This window comes from Hyla sarda, chromosome 9 (assembly GCF_029499605.1).
Source record: "Hyla sarda isolate aHylSar1 chromosome 9, aHylSar1.hap1, whole genome shotgun sequence".
Lineage (NCBI taxonomy): Eukaryota > Metazoa > Chordata > Amphibia > Anura > Hylidae > Hyla > Hyla sarda.
In genome coordinates this window covers 10,137,285-10,164,163 of record NC_079197.1, presented here as the reverse complement: position 1 = coordinate 10,164,163, position 26,879 = coordinate 10,137,285, and the positions used below count along the sequence as shown (strand labels likewise).

Here is a 26,879-nt window from a genome sequence, read left to right as displayed (position 1 = left end):
CATCCACCAACAGGAGGCATCGCACAATCATACTGCAATGACTTAAAGGGGTACTCTGGCCCTAGACATCTTATCCCTTATCCAAAGAATGGGGAAAAGATGTCTGATCACGGGGGTCCGCAGCTGGGACCCCCGTGATCTCTGTGCAGCAACCGGCATTCATTCAGAATGCTGGGTACGGGTGGCGGGGGTTGTGATGTCAAGGCCGCGCCCCTTGTGATGTCACACCATGCCCCCCTCAATGCAAGTCTATAGGAGGGGGCGTCGCGGGCAGCGGAGTACCCCTTTTTTGTCAATGACTGAGGTTTCATGTAGATGAGAAAATATGCTTTCAATCTGACTTCTATACCATGGAACGCCCTCCACGTGCCTAAGATTGAAGCTAAGTGCTGGAAAATGTGATCATTGGCAGATCTTAGCCACTCCTACTACTTCCTTGATTTGCATAACATCATGGCTTGTCTTTCTTGAAGTCGCAATTTCAATGTTAAGGAGCAGAACTTTTATAATACTGCCCCTTTGTACAAATTCTTAGTTGATTTTGTTAAAGTATTCTTTTCCATTATGTCCGACTTCAGGATAAATACAAGTCAATGTGTCTTCCCGACATGAAGTCCCGGAGAATATTTATCACTAAAACATTTGCCTGAAAATGATCATAATCAAAATTAAGTATACAGTAGAGATAATGACATTATGTTCCTGGAAATTTGGCAGCCAAAGTTGTTCAGTAAGAAGCCACATGGGGAATAAGAATATCTCTGGCGAAATTAGGGACTGTATAAAGCCGAGACTGAGGACTGTGGACAGTTCATGTCAAGGCTTAGCGTCTTCATCTGGAGGTGTCCATGCGAGTGCTATTGGGTCCATTACAGTGGTGACTATTTTGAAACTCAACTAGAGGTCGACAAAAACTACCGGAAGAAAAACATCCAAGAAGGTGGTTTAGAAGGTAGGAATCGGATGTTGTACAGATAATGTCTTGAGTCCCATGACAGACCATGGGGAAATATTACCAACATAGAGCCAACAATGCCAAGTTGGCAGATCATGACCCCTCATAATAACTAGTACGGTGCCATGCCACTTTTTGTACTGTTGAGTATTCTTGACTTTTTGTAGGCAGCTACACGGTCATTACTATAAAGGGCCAACCATCAGGGATCACTGTGAATTAAAGGTTTTTCTGGTCTTGATTTTAGGTCGGTATTGTGTCCATACTATAAATATTCAAATTTGTCATAAATCAGTGACCTCCTCCTTCTAGGACAATAATGGGCTTTGGTCTCCAGCTTTGCCTCATGGCTTTTCCTATTTTGTTGTTTGGATCACTATTGTCCGTATGTTTCTTGTCCATTCGTCCTCTCAAAGATTACACTGAGAAAGGAGATATTACCTTGGGAATGGTCAACCCTGTGACTGTAACTTCTGTTCAGCCGGTGATCACGTTCACCAACCACCCCCCTCCACGCCCATGTGACTTGTAAGTACTTATGGCTGCTGACTGTACGGTAAAAGTGGAAGGTTCTACAAATGATGCTGATGATAGTTAATTTTTTGGGTTCAACTGTGACAACTAATAAAGAATTGATGTTCATAGAAGTAAAGGGGGACCAATGCCAAGATTAAATTAGTTCCCCCATTACGGCACCAGATTTTACCACTTATTACAGAATAATCTGGCATTTTTTTTCTCCTCCATGACCTTTATAAAAACCTTGGACCAGTTTTCTAGCAAAAAGAAAAAGGTATGGGACAAACTACGAATGTCCCCCTAAGTCCAGGGGTCCCAAATAAGTCATATGCTCAGCTATTATACTCCAGAGCTGCACTCATAACTCTTAGACTTCTACGCCCTGAAATGCGCGGTGCCTTGGTATTAAACAATAAATGATGCCAGTGGTTAAAGGGGTTGTCCCGCCTCGCTCTTTCCCTCTTTTTTGCTCCTCCTGCCTGTTCGCAGCGGCCGTAGGTGGTTGGGAATGCCGAAAGCAGCTGAAGCAGGGAAGTTGCATTATTTGTGTAACTCCCATTGACTTTAAAGGGGTTCTCCGGTACTTAAACATCTTATCCCCTATCCAAATGATAGGGGATAAGATGCCTGATCGCGGGAGTCCCGCCGCTGGGGACGCCCGGGATCATGCACGCGGCACCCCGTTTGTAATCAGACCCGGAGCATGTTCGCTCCGGGTCTGATTATGGTCGACCGCAGGGCGGGCGGCGTGTGACGTCATTCTCCGCCCCTCAATGAAAGCCTACAGGAGGGGGCGTGATAGCTATCACGCCCCCTCCCGTCGGCTTGCATTGAGGGGCGGAGCGTGACGTCACACGGGGGCAGAGGCGTGACGTCACACGCCGCCGGCCCTGTGGTCGCCGGTAATCAGTCCCGGAGCAAACACTCTCCGGGCACTGATTGCAAACGGGGTGCCGCGTGCATGATCCCGGGGGTTCCCAGCGGCGGGACTCCCGTGATCAGGCATCTTATCCCCTATCCTTTGGATAGGGGATAAGATGTTTAAGCCCCGGAGAACCCCTTTAAAGGGGTACTCCACTGCTCAGCATTTGGAACAAAATGTTTGGAACGTTTAGAGCCAGCGCCGGGGGCTTGCAACATCACTTGCATTGAGGAGCAGGGACGTGACGTCACAAGGGGGGGGGGCGCGACTTCACTAGCCCCCGGCTGGCTCTAAGCATTCAGTACATTTTGTTCCGAACACTGAGCAGCGGAGTTCCCCTTTAATTGCGTAATCCTGCAAGCCAAACTATGTACATAAGTCTTGAGTATCTCCTGGGGCAACACCTCTTGCACAAGTCCTATTAAAGTTAATGGAGGCAAAACACAGAACTTCCCTGCTTCGGCTGCTTTCGGCTTTCCCAACCACCTTTGAGCACTGAAAACAGGCAGGAGGAGTGGAGAAAGCCAAAAGAAGTGAGCTGGGAGAACCTCTTTAAAGGGGTACTCCAATGGAAAACATTAATTTTTTTTTAAAATCAACTGCTGCCAGAAAGTTAAACAGATGTGTTAATTACTTTTATTAAAAAATATTTACCCTTCCAGTACTTTTTAGCAGCTGTATGCTACAGAAGAAATTCTTTTCTTTTTTAATTTCTTTTTTTGTCTTGTCCACAGTGCTCTCTGCTGACAACTGATGCCCATATCAGGAACAGTCCGGAGCAGGACTGGTTTGCTATGGGGATTTTCTCCTGCTCTGGACAGTTCCTGACATGGACAGAGGTGTCAGCAGAGAGCACTGTGGACAAGATAAAAAAGAAATTAAAAAAGAAAAGAATATCTGTAGCATACAGCTGCTAAAAAGTACTGGAAGGGTAGAGATTTTTTTTAATAGAAGTCATTTACAAATCTGTTTAACTTTCTGGCACCAGTTGATTTAAAAAAAAAAAGTGTTTTCCACCGGAGTACCCCTATAACCACTGACATCATTTATTGTATAAACCAAGGCACAGTGCATTTCAGGGCTTGGGAGCCCCTTCATCATGGGAACTGGCGTGATTCACCTGACGTGGGGGCTCCTAAGCCCTGAAACTTGTTGTGCCTCGGTTCCAATAATAAATGATGTCCCTAATTATTAATAAGATCATATTCAATGAAGTCCTAATGTTCCAGGTTCAGGAGACCTCTTTACAAGTCAATCCTTGCTTCACTTTTTGCTATCAAAGAAGTCAACGAGAATCCCGATCTTCTGCCCAATATCACTCTGGGGTTTCAGATGTTTGATTCTTGCTTCTCAGAAGCGACTTCTCTTCAGGCAATTTTCCAATTGACTTCAGTTAGTGGGAACTACGCCCCGAATTACAAGTGTGGAAACCGGTCTATTGTACCGGCAGTCATTGGAGATATTTCAAGCTCATCGATTGCAATGGCAAGAGTGCTCGGTCTATGGAAGATACCGCAGGTGAGTGGACAATCCTGGATCCTATTGGAAATTCTGAATTCTGTGGGCTCCATTGTATCAGGTAGACATCATACATACAATACCAATTAGTTACACATATATAAACGGCAAAGTAAACCTGCCGTGTACTGGACCAAATTAACAAGTTACACCCAAGAAAAAGGGACCAGTGTTACACTTAGTAATCAAACAGAAATAAACTTTATCGAAATAATTGCACATACATCTAAAATCACTTAAAGGGGTATTCTGGGCAAAAACATTTTATCCCCTATCCAAAGCATAGGGGATAAGATGTCTGATCGTGGGGGGCCCGCTACTGGGACCCCCCGCAATCTCCCTGCAGCACCCGCGTTCTATGCGGGGACTGCGTCGCTAGTTTCAGAAACCTCCGGGTTTCCGGGACTGGGGACGTGATGTCACGCCACGTCCCCTCCATTCAAGTCTATGGGAGGGGGCGTGACGGCCGTCACGCCCCCTCCCATAGACATGAATGGAGTGGGCGTGACGTGACATCATGTCCCCAGTCCCGGAAACCTGGAGCTTTCCGAAACTAGAGACGCAGTCCCCACATAGAACGCGGGTGCTACAGGGAGATCGCGGGGGGTCCCAACAGTGGGCCTCCCGCGATCTGACATCTTATCCCCTATCCTTTGGATAGGGGATAAAATGTTTTTGCCTGGAATACCCCTTTAAAATAAAGTCATATAGGTACTTCAAGATGAAAGGTACAGAGAATGAAGTAATGGTATCTATCGGAGGATTGGTCGGAGGATGGCAGCCATAACATTTGACAAATAAGCAATGATAGAGTAGACCTACGATTATTACAGCTACTTTCAGATGTGCCAAACATGGCGGGATCATGATCCACACAGCGGGCCCTGGCCGCCACTGACCCCCACCGAATTTGGCGGGTGACATCATGATCAGAGCGCCCGGCATGCGGTGTGAGCCCCAGGCCAATGGAAGCACAGTATGGCCGAACCTATGGGTATAAAGCATTTGGTAGCTGAGGAAACAGAACAGCTCAGCGCATATATATATAGACAGACTGACGAGACTCCCGACTCACAACAATGTTCTATGGATTTTTGTATCACCACAGGTCAGTTACTTAGCATCCGTTCCATCTTTGAGCAACAAAATTGAGTTTCCGTCTTTTTTAAGGACCATGCCAAGCAACACAATTCAGCCTCAAGTTTTGATTGAACTGTGTAAGACGTTTGGGTGGACCTGGGTGGGGTTCCTTACGTCTTCAGTAGAATATTGTGTACAACTTGCAGCAGCATTCAAAAGAGAAGCAGCCAAGGAGGGGATATGTGTTGCTTTTTCTGAAACGGTCACATCCGGCTCCGGTCAAAATAAGATGTCAGAGATTCTAGTAAATGTACAAAAGTCAACAGCAAAAGTGATTATTCTCTACTGTTTCCCTGTGGAGGTCGAATCAATATTCACTGGTGTCTATCAACAAAATCTTACAGGGAAAATGTGGATAAGCATAAAAACTTGGCATACAACACCTTTGTCTCCATATTTGTTTTTTAGAAGGTTCCTCAATGGGACCATTGGAGTTGTAAGAAGTAGAATTCCACCAAACTTCGTAAAGTTTCTCCATTTCTTTCATCCTTATTCCTACCCCCGAATGTTCTCCATACATCAGTTTTGGGAGAAATTATTCAACTGCAAGTGGAGTATGGATCACGGGAATGGTAGTACCATCTCAGGTGGTGATCACTTCACTCAGACGTGCACCGGCTCAGAGAAGTTGGTGATGGAGGATGTAATCGTGTACAACGACCCTTCATCCCAATCCGAGTATAATTCTCATAACGCTGTCTATGCCATTGTTCATGCCCTCCACCACCTACTGTCCTGTAAACCTGGTGAAGGACCTTTGTATGGAAACAGATGTGCTAAGAAGAATGACATACAACCATGGCAGGTGACCTATCAGTATTATCCTATTATCATCTTAGTTACTGTATGTATTGTTTTCATTACATTGTCTTATGGTGGAAACACCCTATATGAATGGAAGCATTTTGAATGGATAGGGGATAAGACGACTGATCGCTGGGGACCCCCGAGATCTCGGCTGCAGCCCCCCAGACATCTTCGCTCCGTGCCGGCTGACTGGCGATGCATGTCGGAGGCTTGTGACCTCATAGCCACGCCCCCTCAATGCAAGTCTATGGGAGGGTGCGTGACGGCCGTCACGACCCCTCTCATAGACTTACATTGAGGGGGCGATGCTGTGACATCATGAGTGGGGCACAGCCGTGATGTCACAAGCCTCTGGTGCTGAACCCAATGCTCTAAAGGAACGCCATGTGCAGCAGGGAGAGCGCGGGCATCCCCAGCGACAGGATACCCACGATCAGACATCTTATCCCTTATGCTTTGGTGTGAGGCTAAGCTGCAATACCTCAGCCTATGGACAAGACAGGTATTATGTCTGCCATGTTTTTCATTTCCAGATCTCCCGCTGATCATCTGACCAACACAACTACAGTATCAGAAATAAACAGTGTACTGAAGCCAAAAGCCTTGGCTCTGTACATTGTTTATTCCCAGCACCCCGTCTGTGCCGATCAGCTGATCACCTGTGAGTAGGTCATCAAGTTTCTGGCCAGAAAACCCATTTAAATGAACACATTCGTTTTATACTTGACAGCTTCTTCACTACTTAAAAAGAGTTCACTTTGTGAATACCGCTGGAAAAGAAGTCTCCTTTAATACCAATGGAGATATTAATGGCTACTTTAATATTCTAAATTGGTGCCCGAAAGAGAACACTGGTCAAATTGAGAAGGTTGGGTTCTTCGATGACAATCGTGAAGAGAAGCTGACCATCAATGATACCATGATCTTCTGGGTGGGACAGGTATTCTGAAATCCTCTTTTGAAATTTCTCTTTATTCCTGAACTTAGTTTTGTTTCAGTGTGTTAAAGGGGTACTCCGCTGAAAAGCATTTTTTTTTTTTTAATCAACTGGTGCCAGAACGTTAAACAGATTTGTAAATTGCTTCTATTTAAAATCCTTAACCCTTCCAGTACTTATCAGCTGGTGTATTCTCCAGAGAACGTTGTGCAGTTCTTTCAAGTCTGAGTGCTCTCTGAGTCACAGTGCTCTCTGCTGCCACCTCTGTCCGTGTCAGGAACTGTCCAGAGCAGGAGAGCTTTGCTATGGGGATTTGCTCCTACTGTGGACAGTTCTTGACAAGGACAGAGGTGTCAGCAGAGAGCACTGTGGTCAGACAAAAAAAGAACTACACAACTTCCTCTGGAGAGTACAGCAGCTGATAAGTACTGGAAGGATTTAGATTTTAAAATAGAAGTCATTTACAAATCTGTTTAACTTTCTAGCACCAGTTGATTAAAAAAAAAAAGCCTGAGAGCTCCAGGGGGCTTCTGATGCCCTTCTGAGTAGCCTCTCCTCTGCCCCCTAAAATAGTATAAAAACAAATTAAGGACAAATGACTACATAGTACTATAACCTGCCTCTCACATTTCTTGGTCTGTACAACATTTTAGGTTCCATGCTCTGTCTGCAGTGACAATTGTTCTCCAGGCTACTGGAAGGTGCCTCAAAGAGGACAACCCTTCTGTTGCTTTGACTGTAGGAAATGTTCGGAAGGAATGATCTCCAACCAAACAAGTAAGTCTATACAATCCAGATAATGCAAAGTGTTGCACGGAATCCATGTCAAAAGTTATTCCTATCTCAACTTGTTATCCCCTATCCATAGGATAGGAAATAAAAAGTTCATATGGGAATAGCCCTTTTTTTTTTTTTTTTTTTTCAAATCATTCTGGAGTTCTTTTCTGTCTGACCACAGTGCTCTCTGCTGACACCTCTGTCCATGTCAGGAACTGTCCAGAGTAAGAGAAATTTGATATGGGGATTTGCTTGTACTCTGGACAGTTCCTGACATGGACAGAGGTGTCAGCAGAGAGCACTGTGGTCAGACTGAAAAGAACTCCAGAAAGAAATACAACTTCTTGTGGAGCATACAGCAGCTGATAAGTACTGGAAGGATTAAGATTTTTAAATAGAAGTAATTTACCAATCTGTTTAACTTTCTGGTACCAGTTTTTTTCCACCGGAGTACCCCTGGGTGGGGACTTTATTTAGTTTTCCCAGAGCCCATGCAGTTAAGGTTCTATGATAAAGCTTTAGTAGAACAATCAATTGCTTCCTTAATGCAACTTCAAAATTGTCACTTTTAAAATATAAGACCACAACCTGCTTGAACCTTCCTTTTTTTCTAAACTTAAACTTCAATAATGAGATCTATGTTCTTAACTCACTACCATCAACAACCTGAGGACAGGTGTGGCACTGTTCTAAATGGTTACTTCCTCCACCTCTTCAAATACTTCACCCAATGACCCCTTGCTAGTCTTAAAATTAGGATATAATGTCTGACAGGGCCAAAATATTCTTAATATTTAAACTAACACCTGTTGTGATAGACTTTCGTTATTCCTTAGTTCTTTGTTTCAGTTTATACAAAAAAATTATTTATTTTCCAGATTCTCCAGATTGTTCCAGTTGTCCAAAAGACCAATGGCCAAACAAGCAAAGAACCAAATGTGATCCTAAAATAATTGAGTTCCTCTCCTATGAAGAGCCTTTGGGTCAGATATTAGCCTCATCTTGCATCGTCTTCTCTTTAACCTCTATGATTGTCCTCTGTGTATTCATCAAGTCTCGGAATACTGCGGTGGTGAAAGCCAACAACCGTAACCTCAGCTACGTCCTCTTGATATCCTTGGTATTTTGCTTCCTTTGCTCCTTATTGTTCATCGGACACCCTGGCAGGCTGGCTTGCACCACGCACCATCAGACAATCTCTCTTCGGAATGACATTCTCCTTATGTATTTCCTGCATCTTGGCCAAAACCATTATAGTAGTCATTGCTTTCAAAGCCACCAGACCTGGCAGTGGCCTGAGGTTATGGGCTGGTTCCAGGACAGCTATCTTGGTTGTTACCAGCACCACCTCTGTTCATGCACTTATTATCATGGTATGGCTGGTTAAGTTTCCTCCATCTCTCTTTCGTGATTATCATGAAATACCTGGGAGAATCATCCTAGAATGTGATGCAAGCTCGGTTTTAATGTTTTACTGCACCATAGGATACTTGACCTTCTTGGCTTCGCTAAGTTTTGTTGTTGCCTTTTTGGCCAGGAACCTACCGGACAGCTTCAATGAGGCCAAGAACATTACCTTCAGCATGTTGACCTTCCTTAGTGTCTGGTCGAGCTTTATCCCCGCCTATCTCAGCACAAAGGGCAAATACATTGTCGCTGTTGAGATTTTTGCTATATTTTTGTCTAGCCTTGGACTTTTGTTCTGTATTTTTGGCCCAAAATGTTACATAATCCTCATAAAACCATCAAAGATGACACGCGTACATTTAATTGCCAAGTTTAGTTAATCTATGGTTAAAAAAAATTATAATGGAATAGTAATTATTTTATGTAGGTTTTATGTACCTCTACCTGTCTATCTATAGCTGATTTAAATTAGTTGTATGTCGATTTTATGGCTTTTGGGTTACTATTTATTCATTTTTATGCATACATTTAGGAAATAAAAAGAATAATTCTGTAAACAAAATTCCTGAAAAGATAGAAAATGTAATCTTGTAAGAAAATTGTAATTGTAATTGTAATGTAAGAAAATTGTAAAACAAAAAAGTAATACAATTTTAATTTAATAAAAACGTTTTATTTAATTTATTTTAAATCAAACGTTGGCATCATAGACAGATTAAATTTAGTTTGTCTCCAGATTGTTCCTAGCAGTGTTTCTGGCTAAAGACTGATACTTTGCAGTATAGTTTGGCATGAAAAAGATTCCATCTGTGTTTTTGTCCTATAGACATGATATATAATCTCAATTTTTCTTTAACCCACTGCTGTGATTGCTTCCTATCAATTAAAGGTAACAAGTCAGCTAGAATAAAAAAAAGACAGAGGTATCGTAGAAAGAATAAAAATGTGTTACCATTAAAATTATTTTGTGAAGGAAATTTGTAATTTAAAAAAACATTTTTAAATTAATTTTATAATAAAAAGTACAAAATTGTAGAGAACATTAAGAAAACATTTGTGAATGATAATATATATGTATTTCTGCAATGCACATGCTATAAATATGTATATATATATATATATATATATATATATATGCTTATTTATTTATTTAATTCATTCTTTAGTTCATTAATATAATATACATATTCATGTTGAATGAATATTAAAATTAGCAATGAACCATTTAAATCAAATAAAAAATAATATTAGCTATACATGTAAATCAAATAAAAATAATATTAGTTATACATGTAAATATTAATAAGATAGAGAAACAACAGTGCTTCAGCTCACCCCAGGTGCGCACGGACAGGGCGCGGACATCGCCCAAATGAACAACAGAAGAAAGAGGAGTCCAGCGTCCAGAAACTCGGAGGATAATATTTATTCACCAGATGGTCATAACAGGAACACAGGGTACAGGGACGCATTTCGGCTTTACAACAAAGCCTTAGTCATACACCATGTATGACTGACTAAGGCTTTGTTGTAAAGCCGAAACGCGTCACTGTACCCTGTGTTCCTGTTATGACCATCTGGTGAATAAATATTATCCTCCGAGTTTCTGGACGCTGGACTCCTCTATCTTATGTAAATATTAATGTTTTATTTTCAATTTGGTAATTTATTACTATTTAAAAAATGTGTTCCTTAACTCTATTTATTTTAAATAGTTGTACAAAATGTTAATATTAGCAATTAACCCTGTTAAAAGAACTACAACTATTATATTATTCTTAAAGAGTACCTGTCATAACCCACAAAAAATATATATAGTTTTACTTTACTCAGTACCTAAACCCGATCATTTACATATAATTTTTATGTGTTTAGCACCTATATTTCTTTCTTGAATACCTTCTTTCTATTGCTCGCTTGGTTTGTCATTCTGTGCTTTGGAGGGGGCGGGTCCTCACTCTGCATGACTTTGCTTACTCCCTGAGTGCTGTGTCTCTTCATCCAATCACTGCAGGCTTCTGTAACCTCCTCTTCCCTGCTGCAGTCTGATGGGACAGGAGTGAGCACAGAGAAGTGCTAGTCCTCACATCCTGGACTTTGTCCCTGCCTGTGCTTCAACTGAGACAAAGATGATGCTGCAGCCGGGCAGGATTATGCTCTGGATAGTATGGGGTGTCATTTATAAGCCATTATATATATATATATATATATATATATATATATGAAAGAATGAAAGAAATAAGATTTTCTTTTGAAGTATATTAGAAGGGTTAATGTTTTGCCAAAATGTACAACATATAAAAAGTTTTTGTATCTAACAGTGCTAATTTAATTATGATATCCAAATACAGTGAAACTACCCCTCATCCAGACCTGATTTTGTGTGGCGGACTTTCAGTCCCCCACACATTTTGTATTGCAACACTTTTCTTCAGGAACACCATCCCCATAAAATATCACTTTTCTATGCAAATTTTGGTGGTCTTCTCAAAGACATTTCACTGTAATTAGTAGTAATAATGATGATAGTTGTTTATATTTATTTCATATTCTAAATTTTAAATAAAATGTGAATATTTATTTCTATTTATAAATTATAACAATAATAAATAGATTTTAAAGCATAGTGAAATTTTTTCCTTTGATCTACAAGACTAGTTTCCCAGATCATGAACATAGCAAAACACTTGTTGGGTTTTCTTTTAAATACCTGGACGGACATTCTGCAATGAGTTATAACCAGTGGCAGAATATAAGGTGAACATTTTAGCCGGCCTGCCAAGGCCCTGGGATCCCGGGAAGCCCAAGACCTCCAATACCGGACTCAGGTTTTCATTCCTAAATTGCCCCTTTCTCGCCTGACATGACTGTAGCAGAGTAGTAATGTAGATAGCATGAGAGTACAACTCCTGGAAGGGTTAAACACAACGGAGCTTAGCAATGCCAAGTCGTGGTAGCAGCGTTCTGTCATGGAGCAGAGAAGTCTTCTTCTGATACAGAGGCAAGGAAAGCATGGAGAAGCTGAAAAGCAGCACTCGGTAATGGGCCTTTGACAGGGTGGAATGGAGGTTCCTCTGGAAACTATTGGAGGAATATAATATCCGTGGAGGAATGATTAAATGGATCCAAATCCTCGTTGCTCCCGGTGATAGAAGGGACCATGCTGAAAGTCTCTAATATAACGATTCTTAAAGAAGGGGCTACGTTGAAATATCTTGGAATCGATATCTAGGCCAGGAAAAACTCACGTGTAAAGACAAACTTAATGCCCTTGCTCTTTAAGATTGAAACAAAAATTGATATATGGGGTAAAATGTTATTGAATCAATCAGAGAGGGTGGCCCTATTAAAAATGGTTATTTTGCCTCAGATTCTGTATGTCATCAGAGTCTCCACCATGTGGATACAGGGAAATTGGTTTAAAGGATTGGAAGCTCTGTTAAATAAATTAATATGGGGGTGAGGGAGAGTACGAATAAAGTATAGAAATATGACCCTTTTAGAGGGTGAAAGGGGATGGGGGTTGCCGCATTTCTATAACTATTTCTTAGCTGCTAAGGCACAAGATATCAAGAACGGGAAGAATGACCCCATATTAAATTATATGCTGAACTCGTTTTTAAGGAAAATCTGATGAGATAATAGAAGTCTTGGAAGCGCACCCAGGGAGACACATAGGGAAGTCTTTGTCCTTTTTTTGGGTTGTATTATAAGGTGTGGAGTAAAATTAAACAAATTTGTAAGGTGGTAAATAGTCTTGAGTTTACCCCAGTATGGGGAAACTCAAACCTTGTGGAATTTAATAAAGGAATAGATTCAGGGTCTTGGGTACACTTGGAGAATAAATACATTGGGCAAATTATTAGAAATGGGGAGTTAAACACGTTTGAAATGCTTACTAATGAAGTGATCATAGTTGTCCAAAATGTGGGCAAAGTAGAGCCGACTTTGTCCATCTTGTATGGACATGTCCAAAGGGAGTTGATTTTTGAGGGCACATCAGGGAACTCCTTGAAAGTAAATTTAATCATAAGGGTGCATGGGATATAAATTCTGTGGTGCTTGGGTGTGACTTAGAGATGGGCATGCTAAAAAAATGTATACCAAAACTGACTATCTTGGCTAAATACCTTATTGCTTGTACATGGTTTGCGTCGAGGGCACCTAATATCAGCGAGTGGATAGAGTTAGTTAATAAAATAAAAAAGTTTGAAGGTGAGAATCGGAGGTTCCAAGAAAAGAAGGAAAGAGTTCGAAACCACTTGGGGATTATGGTGGGAAACTGTTGTATGTGGTTCTTTTCCTTTTTTTTTTTTCCTTTCTCTTTTTTTCCTCTCCACGCAGGCATATATGGGCGGGGGTGGGATAATAAGAGGGGATACTTTTGTATGTAATTTATACTGTTGATTGATTTTTTGTACTGTCAGACAACGCCGAGTTGTGGTAGCAGTGTTCGGTCATGGAGCAGAGAAGTCTTCTTCTGACACAGAGGCGAGGAAAACATGGAGAAGCTGAAAAGCAGCACTTAGTAATAAGCCAGTATGGAGGATGGAACGGGCAGGTAAGCAGAAGACGAGGATGAAGCTGCCTGAGAATGCATTACAGCAGTAAACAGAAACTTGGACCAGAATGGGGGGGGGGGGGGGGGTAAACACTGATTGCCCAAGGGTTGTCCAGGCTGCTGTACACAGACTCGTATTCCCCCTGCTGCCCTTGTAGGTGTATGGGGCTAATAAAACCCTGTTCATATCCAGTGGAAAAAGTCTGGAGCACATGTTTGTTCTCAGGGATGTTTACAGAGTAGATATTTCATGAATGAAAATGTATTGATGAGGTGTGTGTGTGAATGTACCTTGAAAATAAGGGGCATGTCTTTAATTACAAGTGGGATAATTGGGAAGTAGCCCCAATGAATGACAGCGGGGCTAATCCTGGTGCAGATCTGCTGCGCATCCACAAAATACAGTGTGAACTCAGTTGTTACGTCAGGCAGGGAGATGTGCAACCCAGAAGGAGCCCACAGCCTGGTTTATTGACGATCCACCCTGGGTGACGAACCTCCAACTAGACCTTGTTCCCCACCCTGAATAAGTGCAGAACGTAGAATAGTCAAACAAGCCAAAACAGTATCTGTCAGACACGTCAGGGACCAAGTCAGAAGACAAAGGGTTTACCAGAAAACAAGTCAAAGTACAAAGACACAAAAAGTCTGCTAAAGGCAAACAGGCAAACAAAGTAGGTCATACAGGCCAAGGTCAAAACCAGGAGAGCAAAGTGCAAATTTAGGAGGTCAAAATAGCAAAATAGACAAGTGGAATACAAATGCTGGTAAGAGTGAAATGAGATACAATCACATTCAAAAAGCCAGCACAGCGCAGTTTGAATTTCCACTTGAAAGGCGTAAACACCAAGCCTAACTCTGATTGGCCCAGTGCTCTGGCCACTGATAGGACAGGAGGCGCTGTCACTCAACTGTGCATGGTGCTAGGATGATGCTGCCACTGGGCGGGGAGAGAGTTGGATTTGCTGAAGATACGGGGAAGATCATGATACCAGTCTTAGCGCCTCCAAGAGGCGTATATGGTTTTATTTCCATGGAATAAAAGCTGGTGATTTTATTTCAGAAAATTACATTCTTCTTGTGATCGCTCAAGATCAACATTTACTGTCTAAATATTTCAGATTTCTCCTTTTTCTTACAAAATACAAATATGACAAAAATTATACTACACCGTATTAAATGATGAGCAATTTTCTTTTACATTCTGAAAGCCAGTTTTCAATTTATCTTGTTTTTCTTCAAATTTTATTTTTTATACTATGTTTAAAAAACTTTTTTCAATAAGGACATAGATTATTTCTTACGATTTTTTAATTTATATGATTATTATTATTAATAATAATAATATTTAGCATTTGTATTTTATATTTAAAGCTCAGATTTATATTTATTAGAATCAATTAAAATATATTTTTTCCAGGCATCAGCTTGGCACCCGCAATAATTATATTGGTGATCCAAATTCTATACAATTACACCGAGTACTATAATTATATGTTTAAAAATATAATGATGAATATTAATTATATGGTGGAAAATTCCTTGAGGATGAAGATCATCTTTTAATTGCCTTGCAAAAGGACCATAGGGATACAATAAGGTGTTAACAGGCTGTACGTTTTGCTGATTGTATATGTCCGAATACAGCAACAAACCAACCGGTAAGCTTTTGGGTCGAGAATCACCTTATACATATTTTAAAAAAAATTAAAAATATTTAAAAAAAAAATATATTTTTTTTATTTCTTGCAAACGGATTTAAAAGGAGAAAAGAAACTATTTTGCGTGGACATAAGCATTCAGACCCTTTGTTATGACACGTGATATTTAGTTCTGGCTCCTCCCATTTCTATGATCATCTATGAGATGTTTCTCCACCTTGGTCGGAGTCACCTGTGGTAAATTCAGCTGATTGGACAGGATTTGGGAAGACACGGCCCTGTCTATATAGCGTCTCACAGCTGACAATGTATATCAACTACAGAGCCATGAGGAGGAAAGGACTGCCTGTAGAGCTCAGAGACAGGATTGTGTGTAGGGACAGATCTGGAGAAGGGGGCAAAACATTTCTATTGAACTGAAAGTTCCCAATCAACATAAATCAACATATTTGGTATCGCTGTGTGCACAAATGTCAAACTTATTAAAATATTACGTTAATGATCCTGTGCAGTGAAGAGTGTAAACGTAAAAAAATACCAAAGTCCAAAATTGCCAATATTCAGTCACATCACATCTCAGGATAAAAAGAAATAAAAAGTCACATATACACAAAAGTGGTACCAATAAAAATTACAGATCACTGAGCAAAAAATGACAAAACCCCCCAAAACTAGCAAAATTGCAGTTTTCTTTAAAAAATGTATAAAAAAAAGTGTTCCTAAATGTGAATAAATCCTTCACTAATAACAATTTGAATCACCCCCTTTCCCCATTTTTTAAATAAAATAATGTACACAAAAATAAACAGATGTGGTAACACCGGTGCGTAAATGTCCGAACTATTAGAATTTAATCTTAATTAAATTGCACGGACAAACATGTAAAAAACAATACCAAAGTCCAAAATTGTGCATTTTTGGTCACTTCAAAAGCTACAAAATGGCGTTTTTTCTTCAATTTTGTCACACAATGATTTTTTTTCAGTTTCGCCATAGATTTTTGGGTAAAATGACTAATGTCATTAAAAACTAGAATTGGTAGCACAAAAATAAGCCATCATATGGATTTTTAGGTAAAAAACTTTAAAGGGTTATGATTTTTAAAAGGTAAGGAGGAAAAAACGAAAGTGAAAAAACGGAAAAACGCTCAGTCCTTAAGGGGTTAAAATAGTAAAATAAAACCTATAAAAATTGGGTATCCTTGTAACCGTATGGACCTACAGAATAAAGATAAGGTGTCATTTTTACCTAAAATTGCTCTGCGTAGAAACGAAAGCCCCAAAAATTAAATTTTTTTCATTTCCACAATCCGGTGAATAATTTTTGGGGGTTTTGCCATAGATTCTGTTATAAAATGACTGATGTTAGAACAATTTGTGGAGCAAAAAAGAAACTCTCATATGGGTCTGTAGGTGGAAAATTGAAAGTGTTATGATTTTTGAAGGGGAGGAGGAAAAAACAAAAGTGCAAAAATGAAAAATGGCCTGATCCTCAAGGGGCTAAGGTCAAAATGGGCTGTGTCCTTAAGTGGTTAAAGGGGTATTCCCCTGGAAAAGTTTTTTTTTTTTTTATCAACTGGTGCCAGATTTGTAAATTACTTTAATTTAAAAATCTTAATCCTTCCAGTAGTTATCAGCTGCTGTATGCTCCACATGAAGTTCTTTTCTTTTTGAATTTCCTTTCTCTCTGACCACAGTGCTCTCTGCTAACACCTCTGTCCATGTCAGGAACTGTCCAGAGCAGGAGAGGTTTGCTATGGGGATTTGCTCCTGCTCTGGACAGTTCCTGACATGTGTCAGCAGAGAGCACTGTGGTCAGACTGAAAAGAAATTCAAAAAGAAAAAGAACTTCCTCTGGAACATACAGCAGCTAATAAGTACTGGAAGTATTAAGACTTTTAAATAGAAGTCATTTACAAATCTGTTTAAATTAAATTTGTTTTTAATTTTTTTTTTAAAACAAATGCATTTAAAAAAATTATTACTGCCATTATTATTATTTTATATTAGGTGGGTAAAATATATTTCCTTCCGAGCATCAGCTGGGTGTCAGCGACAATTACATTTCTGATCTACATTACACTCTAAGCAATTACAGAGAATAACATAATTATGTGTATGAAATTATAATGATTAATATTATGTATATAGTGGAAAATTCCTTTAGGACAAAAAACATTTTTCCCTACTGACCGATCATGATATAAATCCCTTGTAGGAGGCCGATGGGCGGCTCACATCAAGGCTTCACTCTTGGCTTCCCTGAGTCTGCTGGTTGTAGAAGGTAAGTTCTCTCTGTGTTTGTCTGAACACAACAATAAAGTTATCGATAAGTTTTTGGGTTAAGAGTTTACTCTAAATATCAGTGCATATGTGTATATAGATATATGATAGGTAGATAGATAGATGGAAAAAGCATTAATAATATTTTGATGATTATTACTGTTTTGTCATTAAAACTTATTATTTTTGGTGGGATCATAAATTCCAAAAAACAAGGAATAAGCCAAGCAGGTAAAAATAAGACATGAAAGAAGATATTCCAAGCGGAACCTGTAATGTACTTGACTGTACCTGGTTACTCCAGGCTATGCCCCAATAATGGGATACAAGAGTCTTGTAGAAGACTACGCCATTATGAGTCAATCACTAGGCACTAGGAGCCACCAGGGTCTTTTTCTTATGGGAAAAGTCACAAAAAACCTATTAGAACTCATCGATGATATTATGTGTCCTGCATGTACAATCATATCTACAAGGATCACTACGGAAAAACGTAGACAGGCACATGTCCTCGGAGTCATCTACTTTGGTGGCCCCAAACCTGAGCCTCTGTTCAACATTGATATTTTGTAGGAGAAACATAGCATGAAAAAATTAGAGACATTGGGGAAGATTTATTAAAACCTGTGCAGAGGGAAAGTTGATTAGTTGCCCATAGTAACCAATCAGATCCCTTCTTTTTCTTTTGAATGGGCCTCCGAAAAATAAAAATGAAAAAGCGATCTGATTGGTTGCTATGGGCAACTTTTCCTCTGCACAAATTTTGATAAATCTCCCCCATAAAGAATAATCTGAGCCTAGAACCAACCATCTGCCGTTTTCTAATTTCTTTCTTTAAGAAAGATTAAACCCTAATAGTCCATCAAATTCAACCTGAAACCCTATGGTGTTGATCCAGAGAAAGGCAAAAAAAAAACATGAGGCTGATGCCATTTGCCGTGTCACAGAGGAAAAAATCTTTCCTGACTCCAATATGGCATCGGAATAAATCCCTGGATCAACGTTCTATCCCCATAAATCTAGTATACATAACTAGTAATATTTATTTCTAGAGAAACATCCATCCCTATCAGTTCCACCATAAGATATTATAGACTCCAGTCTGTGACTAGTAACTCCCGGCAGGGTCCTGAAGGCCTGTGGACCACTCATATAGACTGATGATGTGTAATGTTCTTCATCTTCTTGATGCCTATAAACGTTGACCATATTCATCTTGCCAGGTACACAATGCGTTTCTATATTCATCTCTGTGTTATGACTTTGCCATTCTGCTCGGTTGGGACACCAGTGTCCAGCTGTTCGCTCTCCACCAAAGCAATGGCCAATTACACTGAGGAAGGAGACATCATACTGGGATTGCTCACCCCAACTAGTGCATCATTTACTCGGCCAGTGGTCACATTCTCCATACAACCACCTCCATATCCATGTGATGCGTGAGTATCCTATTTTGCCTATTCAAAGTCAGATGTGAAGTAGAGATGGAATCAATGAATGTGGGCCACTTACATGGTTCCGTTTTTTTTTATACATAGAATAAAATAAACCTACCAGGCTGGTCCCTGATGAGCAGTACATCCTGTTATCCTTTAACATCTGGAATGGGAGGCGGGGAATAGGGTATCCATTTTTTGTTTTTCATTTTATTGCCATTCCGAGCCCTTACTCGGAATGGAAATATTTTATCGGCCCAAACAGGCCTAAAGTGTATAGTGCTATTATATTCTATTGGGGCAAAGAAATCTTTGGACACCCCATAGATGAAACCGGCTAGATTTGACTAGACTGCTACCCCTGCACCGCCTTGGTAGGGCCCCATATACCGCTATACCAATGGTCCATACAACTTGGTTATACAGAGGCACAATATGGATGCGTGCATAAGCCCTGAGCCTGACAAAACCAAGTTGAATATTTTTACTAATTTACTAATATTTTTAATAGTAACATTGTTATAATACTGACTCTATGGGTCTGAGCAAGGAGAAGTATTTTTAATGGGAACAATTTAGGTATGAAGGTAGGATTCATATAGTAGATCCAATACACGTAGGAGAAAACTGAGATAATGCACTCACCGCAGACACGGATGCAACTTCATATTTCAGCTTTATTCCGAGACTTGGACAAGTACAACATGCAGGACAGATACACAGGGAGCAATGATGGAACAGGTGAGGTGGGGGCGTGATGGAGGGGCGGCAACCGGTTTCACGCACTGAGGCGCTTTCGCTGGCCCGTACTGGTTTCACGCACTGAGGCACTTCCTCTGGCCCGTACCAGTTTCACGCACTGAGGCGCTTCCTCTGGCCCGTACGGGCCAGAGGAAGTGCCTCAGTGCGTGAAACCGGTTGCCGCACCTCCGTCACGCCCCCGCCTCACCGGTTCCATCATTGCTCCCTGTCTATCTGTCCTGAATGTTGTACTCGTCTAACTTTCTTGTTTCTTGTGTGAAGATTTCATATAGTAGATACTAACGCACTGAACTTGTGCATTTCAGGTTCAGCTCAGATCTGTACAAGTCCATCCTGGCTTTGATTTTTGCTGTCAAAGAAGTGAATGAAAATCCAAATCTTCTACCCAACATCACACTGGGGTTCCAGATGTTTGACTCTTGCTACTCTGAATCAGGTTCCCTTCAGGCAATTTTCCAGACTGTGTCAAGTAACGATAACCAAATCCCAAATTACAAGTGTGGATCCAAGCCTATTGTACCTGCAGTCATTGGAGACATTTCAAGCCCATCAGTGGCGACCGCAAGGGTGCTTGGCCTATGGAGGTTTCCTCAGGTAGGTGGACAGCCAGCCATAGAAATCTGCAAGATTGTAAGATAAACTGTGATATTGCAATATTGAATGTCATCTTATGAGCCAAAGCCATAGCTAAGATCCTACCAGATTACTAGTGAGACTGGAGTCTAAATTTCAAGTAGCTGCTGTGGTTATCAGTTGGTTGGAGAACTGCTAAAAAGATCTTCACCCTACCCCTAGATGACCTAGCATGTCGTTGGATTTTGTGAAACAAAGCAGGAGACGACTTCCACAGAGCGGATGCCTGATGAAGCCATGCAAGCGCGGTGAAACACGTTGTATTTGAATAAATTATTTTTATCCACCGGACGTGTCCTCTCCTGGTCAGCGCCGTTATCCACCCACCGCTCTGTGGAAGTCGTCTCCTGCTTTGTTTCGTAAGGTCAGGGAGGCTGCAGATCATTGTTGTGTGTGAGTTCACACAACCGCTTCTGGTAAGAGTTCCTTATTGCATTAAACTGAACCTTACAGTGGCGATTTTACGCTATGGAGCGCTTTTCCATTTCGTTTTATGCATTTTGTGGACAGTCCTCTTATTCAAACAGGCACCTTGTAATACTTATTTTCATCTGTGGTGGCTGAAGGAAAGGTGAACACTTTCTTTGGGTTCTCCCTCAGATTACTGCTGATCGCTGGGGGTCCTATCACCAAGACACCCAGTGATCATATTCTTTTCAGAGGACTGTCCAAAGTCTGTCACTGTCAAAAATCCTAACCCTTCCAATACTTTTCAGCTGCTGTATGTCCCAGAGGGCGTTGTGTAGTTCTTTTCTGTCTGACCACAGTGCTCTCTGCTGACAACTCTGTCCATGTCAGGAACTGTCCAGAGCAGAAACAAATCTCCAGAGCAAACCTCTCCTGATTTGAACAGTTTTTCAGATGGACAGAGGTGTCAGCAGAGAGCACTTTGTCAGACTGGGAAGAACTACACAACTTCCTCTGGAGCATACAGCAGCTGGTAAATACTGGAAGGGTTAAGATTTACAAATTTACAAATCTGTTTAACTTTCTGACAACAGCTGATTAGAAAAATAAATTGTTTTCCAGCAGAGTACCCCTTTAAGTTATTTCTACTTCCATGTTACCATCAAAATTGACTTATTTTACCACCGATTAGGACAGGCCCTTCTCCCAAACTTGATAAGTATAGAACATATTTACCCAGATCACCGTAAACCCTTAAAACTAATGGGTTCTGGTACCTTCCAAAGATTGTCTAATGTTCACATCAAATCAGCTGTATGCCCTGTGTGTTTTTTTTTTTTTTACCAAATAGTTTAGACAGACCAGAGTTGAATGGAAAAACTAAAGGATAATGCAGGATAACCAGTCCTATTGGATTCAATCCTCACCCACATCAGACATTAGGTTGTCTCTTTCCTTGTATCTATGTAGGACACAATAATAAAAAAAACTTTCTTTCAATAAATATTCTCAGGTCAGCTATGTAGCCGCTATACCATCCTTGAGCAACAAAATTGAGTTCCCGTCATTTATAAGGACCACTGTAAGTACCAGGAGCCAGCCTCAAGCTTTGATTGGACTGTGCAAGAAATTTGGGTGGACGTGGATTGGGGTTATTGCGTCTTCAGCAGATTATTTTGTACAAGGAGTGGTAGAGTTCAGGAGAGAAGCCATCCAGAATGGAATCTGCATCGAATTCTTCGAAACAGTCTCTTTTAGTCCCTTCAACAATAAAATCCCAAAGACTGTAGAAAATGTTGGCCGATCAATGGCCAGAGTGGTCATCCTCTACTGTAGTAATGCAGAAGTTTTCTTGATATTTCGAGAGGTCCTTCAACAAAATCTCAATGGAAAAGTTTGGATAGGTACAGAAGCTTGGTACAGCACGCCCCCTATTGACAAGCAGTTTTTGACCATACTTAATGGCACCATAGGAATTGCAAGAAGTAGAGCGATTCCTCCCAATTTTTCCAACTTCCTACAGACTTTCAATCCAAGTAAATACGCAAAGTTGCCATTTGTCAAAACTTTTTGGGAGGTGCTGTTTAACTGCAAATGGCCAGAGGGTGAGGTGAATATACATGCAATAAATGTGGGACAGGTCAATAAGACCTGTACAGGACTGGAGAAGCTGGTGACCAATGACATGGCAGAATTCAATGACCCAACATCACAATTTGTCTCCATGGCCCATAATGCCGTTTATGCCGTTGCTCATGCTCTTCACAACCTATTGCACTGCAGGCCTGGAGAAGGACCCTTTCATGAAAAATCTTGTGCCAATGAACATAACATACAACCATGGCAGGTAAATATCATAGATGTCGAGTAAGTAAGCAAAGGTATTTCATCTCTTAAACTTTTTGTTTTTGTTTCAAAGAGTTTTATAAAAAAAAAAAAGTCCATACAAATAAAGTAATGAACATCTCAGTTCAAAAAGATATGGAAAATATGCAAATGTATAGGCATAAGTACAGCAACAATATCCATGTGAAGGGATTTAGGACTTAAAGGGGTACTCCGCTGGAAAACTTTTTTTTTTTAAATCAACTGGTACCAGAAAGTTATACAGATTTGTAAATTACTTCTATTAAAAAATCTTAATCCTTTCAGTACTTGTTATATGCTCCACGAGAAGTTCATTTCTTTTTTAACTTCCTTTCTGTCTGGCCACAGTGCTCTCTGCTGACCCCTCTGTCCATTTTAGGAACTTTAATTCCCAGTCTATGAATAAAGTCAACAAAGGCAAAAAAAATAAACATTTATGTATCCACCAAGAAACGGTGGACACTCCACCAGGCAGGAAATCGGAGTACAAATAATTGGGGCAGCCGGAATATGTGGCGACTAGAAGAAATAATGTGTTTTGAGGCTGTCCCAAAGGGGGACAGGGTAAGGGTCAATATGGGGAGGGGGGCTACTTCTTATAGGATCCATTTAAGAAGAGTATTAGGGCACGTCGGGACCACAGACGCCTCTATGGCCACTCACTGAGGTGCAATCGAGCCTGCATGTAGTTGTGCCAATTTGGCTAATCTGGCAGCTTGATGGTAGTTGTTGAGGTTGGGCATACCCAATTCCCCTCGCTAAAACTTTTTTCATGGCCCCAAATTACAGGTGTGTTGAGTTCATACGTTTAAGGGACCTTTATGTCATATGAAGTTATACTCCAGTTCCAATAGTGACTTTGGGGTCATACTATACCTACTCATTATACCATATAGGTTCTGTGCGCTCAGCTTTCCATGTGAATGAGGCCTAAGCCCCCCCGGCTTCACTGCTCCTCCCTTTATAAGAGGGAAGGGAAGTTATGAAGATAAGGCCATACAGATACATTTGTTTGTCTGTAGAGGTCTATGTATCTACATCATACACAGCCCCAAGATGATATCCCCAAGATTATATGGGTCACAATATATGATCATAGTTTAATCAATATATTTATTCTAATTTACAAGCCTATTCTGTAACCCCAAAATGTATCCATTTATTCCATTACAGCTACTTCATTACTTAAAAAGGGTTCACTTTGTGAATACTGCTGGAGAAGACGTGTCATTTGACGCCAACGGAGACATTTACGGCAGCTTTGACATTTTGAATTGGCATTTCAAGGAAAACAGGAGTCAATTTAAGAAAGTTGGGACCTTCAGTGATCACGTAGATCAAAAGCTTTTGATCAATGGCAGCGCCATCTTCTGGTCCGGAGGACAGGTAACCTGAATTCTCTCAACTATCTCCCATTCTATGAAAAAAAAAAAAAACATAAAAAAAATTCTCAAAGATCCTATGATATGATACCATTCCAGCTGCCGCTATCAGTCTGCAGTGACGTTTGTCCTCCAGGACACTGGAAAAAGCCCCGGAAAGGTCAACCCGTCTGCTGTTATGACTGTGTCCTGTGCCCAGAGTCAATGATTTCCAGTGAAACAAGTGAGTCCATTATCACATTATTTATGTGTTATCTGTCTGTATTATTATTATTATTATAGTGATATATGAAAACATGGAGGAGTTATTAAAAAAAGAAGGAATAAGCAAAATACTGGCTATGTATATATAGTGTTCTGACTATGGAAAAAGCGTAAACTAGAACCAGTACTCAAAATTAGGGGTAGTATACTACAGCTACATCTCACAATGTAGATTATACTTAAAGGGGTACTCCACCCCTAGACATCTTATCCCCTATCCAAAAGATAGGGGATCAGATGTCTGATCGCGGGGGTCCCGCCACTGGGGACCCCCACAATATAGCATGCGGCACCCACCTGTTTCTGCTCCGGAAGCGCTGGAGGGTCAGGGTCTCGACCACCAGAAAGAGGGTCCATGACATCATGACTCCACCCCCGTGTGACGTCATGCCCCGTACCCTCAATGCAAGTCTATGTGAGGGGGCGTGACGGCCGTCACGCCCCCTCCCATAGACTTGCATTGAGGGGACGGGGCATGATGTCACATGGGGGGGGGGAGTCGTGACATCAAGGACTTTCGTTCCAGTGGTCGGGACCCAGACCCTCCGGCGCTTCTGGTGCAGAAACAGGTGGGTGGCGCATGCTATATTGCGGGGGTCCCCAGCGGCGGGACCCCCGCGATCAGACATCTTATCCCCTATCCTTTGGATAGGGGATAACATGTCTAGGAGCGGAGGGGGTTATCCGGCCAAAGACATCTCGTAACGAAAGGATAAAGGATAAGATGTCTGATAGCAGGGGGACCGCTGCTGGAACCCCCTGTCATCTCCAAGCAGCACCCGCATTCTATGCGGGCTACGTTGCCAGTCTTGGAAAGATCTTTGTTTCCGGGACTGGAGACGTGATGTCATACCATGCCCCCTTGTGACATCACGCCAAGCCCCCTCCATTTATGTCTATGTCAATATAAGGCACACACTGACATTTGAAAAATTACATTAAGTCTGTATTGGATAGTTGACTAGATGTACATAGGATTAAAAACTATTAAAAAGCTTAAAACTGAACCACCTCTATAACTGGGGAGGGGGGCGTGAATCCCACTCTGGACTCCCTTCCAATGAAAACAGAATATCAAGCTGACCCTCTGACATCAAAAACAGCAGTCTAACATGGGTATAAAGTGACATGCAATACATAAATAACACAATGTTGCTATTGACACTCATATCCAGGCATACAAACTACAATAATATATCAAGCCCTTTAGTCTCTGGATGGAGCACTAGACCATAAAATGAAGAACAATATGACACTTGGATGGCTGTGCCACTGGACTCCATGTGTTCCGTCGCCTACAAGCGACTTCCTCAGGAAACACCCCTAAGGAAGTCTTGAAGGATATGATACACTGCAGCGCCACCACAGGAGTAATAAAGCATTACACATTAAAATGCAAATGAGCGAGAGTAGTTCTTTCTGGATCACTCTTCACTCTGTATAAGAAATGAGGGTCCTGACTTGAGGGCCATCCTCTGTACAACTCATTTAACCAGTGATGTACATTGACAAAAGGGGGCCCCATAGCAAATATTGAAATAAGCCTACTATTATTGTGTCTAATTTAGCCCCCCTAGCAATAGAAAAGAAATTGGGCAAACCAGAACGGGGTCCCCCTCTCCCTAAGGGCCCATAAGATCAGTATGGTGTGCCACCATGGTACATACACCATAGCCTTTAACATTCTATACAGTTTCCATGCTCTAAAATATTGATATTCTTAAATTACTCTTTATGTTTCAGATTCAGTTCGTTGTTTCAGTTGTCTAGAAGATTTTTGGCCAGACAATAAAAGGACTAAATGTACTCCTAAAGTTGTTGAGTTCCTCTCCTACGAAGAACCTTTGGGTCTAGTTATGACATTGTTAGCCATAATGTTCTACGTCACCACCATGATGGTGCTTATCGTATTCCTCAAGTTTCGGCATACCACAGTGGTTAAAGCCAACAACCGTAACCTCAGCTATGTTCTCCTGCTGTCCTTGATGTTCTGCTTTCTCTGCCCTTTGGTATTCATTGGTCGCCCCGTCACACCGACCTGCTCAATTAGGCAATCTCTCTTTGGGATTATATTCTCTATATGTATCTCATGTATCTTAGCCAAAACCATCATAGTAGTCATTGCTTTTAAAGCCACCAAACCTGGTAGTAACCTTAGAATGTGGATTGGGTCCAAGATGGCCATCTTAGTTGTGTCTATGTCCACCATTGTCCAAGTGCTTATAATCCTGGTGTGGCAGATAGGGTTCCCTCCATTTCTAGAACGTAATTATGAAGTCCTTAATGGTGTCATCCTATTGGAATGTAATGAGGGATCGGTTGCCATGTTCTACTGCACCATAGGATACTTGGCCTTCTTGGCTATAATCAGTTTTGTTGTTGCCTTTTTGGCCAGAAACTTACCGGACAGCTTCAATGAGGCCAAGTACATTACCTTCAGCATGTTGACCTTCCTTAGTGTCTGGTCGACCTTCATCCCCGCCTATCTCAGTACTAAGGGCAAGTACATTGTAGCTGTTGAGATTTTTGCTATACTATTGTCTAGTTTTGGACTTCTGTGCTGCATATTTGCCCCAAAATGTTACATAATCCTTTTGAGGCCATCGATGAACACCAAACAATATTTAACATCAAAAAAATAA

At 41.0% G+C, this 26,879-nt stretch overlaps 2 protein-coding genes across 2 annotated transcripts; both read left to right on the top strand.

The window, feature by feature from the left end:
- Positions 1-813: 813 nt before the first annotated feature.
- On the top strand, positions 814-9,435 carry LOC130291449 (extracellular calcium-sensing receptor-like). Its single transcript, XM_056540171.1, is given in 9 exon segments — positions 814-952; positions 1,372-1,483; positions 3,626-3,914; positions 5,023-5,800; positions 6,239-6,363; positions 6,592-6,801; positions 7,452-7,575; positions 8,454-8,758; positions 8,760-9,435. Coding segments are annotated over 9 exon segments (2,685 nt in total). The 3' UTR covers positions 9,363-9,435.
- A 4,011-nt stretch (positions 9,436-13,446) lies between these two features.
- Positions 13,447-26,879, top strand: LOC130291448 (extracellular calcium-sensing receptor-like). Its single transcript, XM_056540170.1, has 8 exons — positions 13,447-13,543; positions 17,422-17,487; positions 18,710-18,925; positions 19,990-20,278; positions 21,738-22,571; positions 23,765-23,977; positions 24,073-24,196; positions 25,981-26,879. Exons 1-8 carry the CDS (start codon positions 13,524-13,526, stop codon positions 26,877-26,879), a joined length of 2,661 nt encoding a protein of 886 aa, XP_056396145.1. The 5' UTR covers positions 13,447-13,523.

Bases quoted from the DNA above. Each gene is read 5' to 3' on its own strand.
- LOC130291448 (XM_056540170.1), top strand. From the start codon at position 13,524: ATGGAGGATGGAACGGGCAG. The intron at 20,279-21,737 runs GTAGGTGGACAG...AAATATTCTCAG, and splicing joins GCCTATGGAGGTTTCCTCAG to GTCAGCTATGTAGCCGCTAT. The intron at 24,197-25,980 runs GTGAGTCCATTA...TTTATGTTTCAG, and splicing joins AATGATTTCCAGTGAAACAA to ATTCAGTTCGTTGTTTCAGT.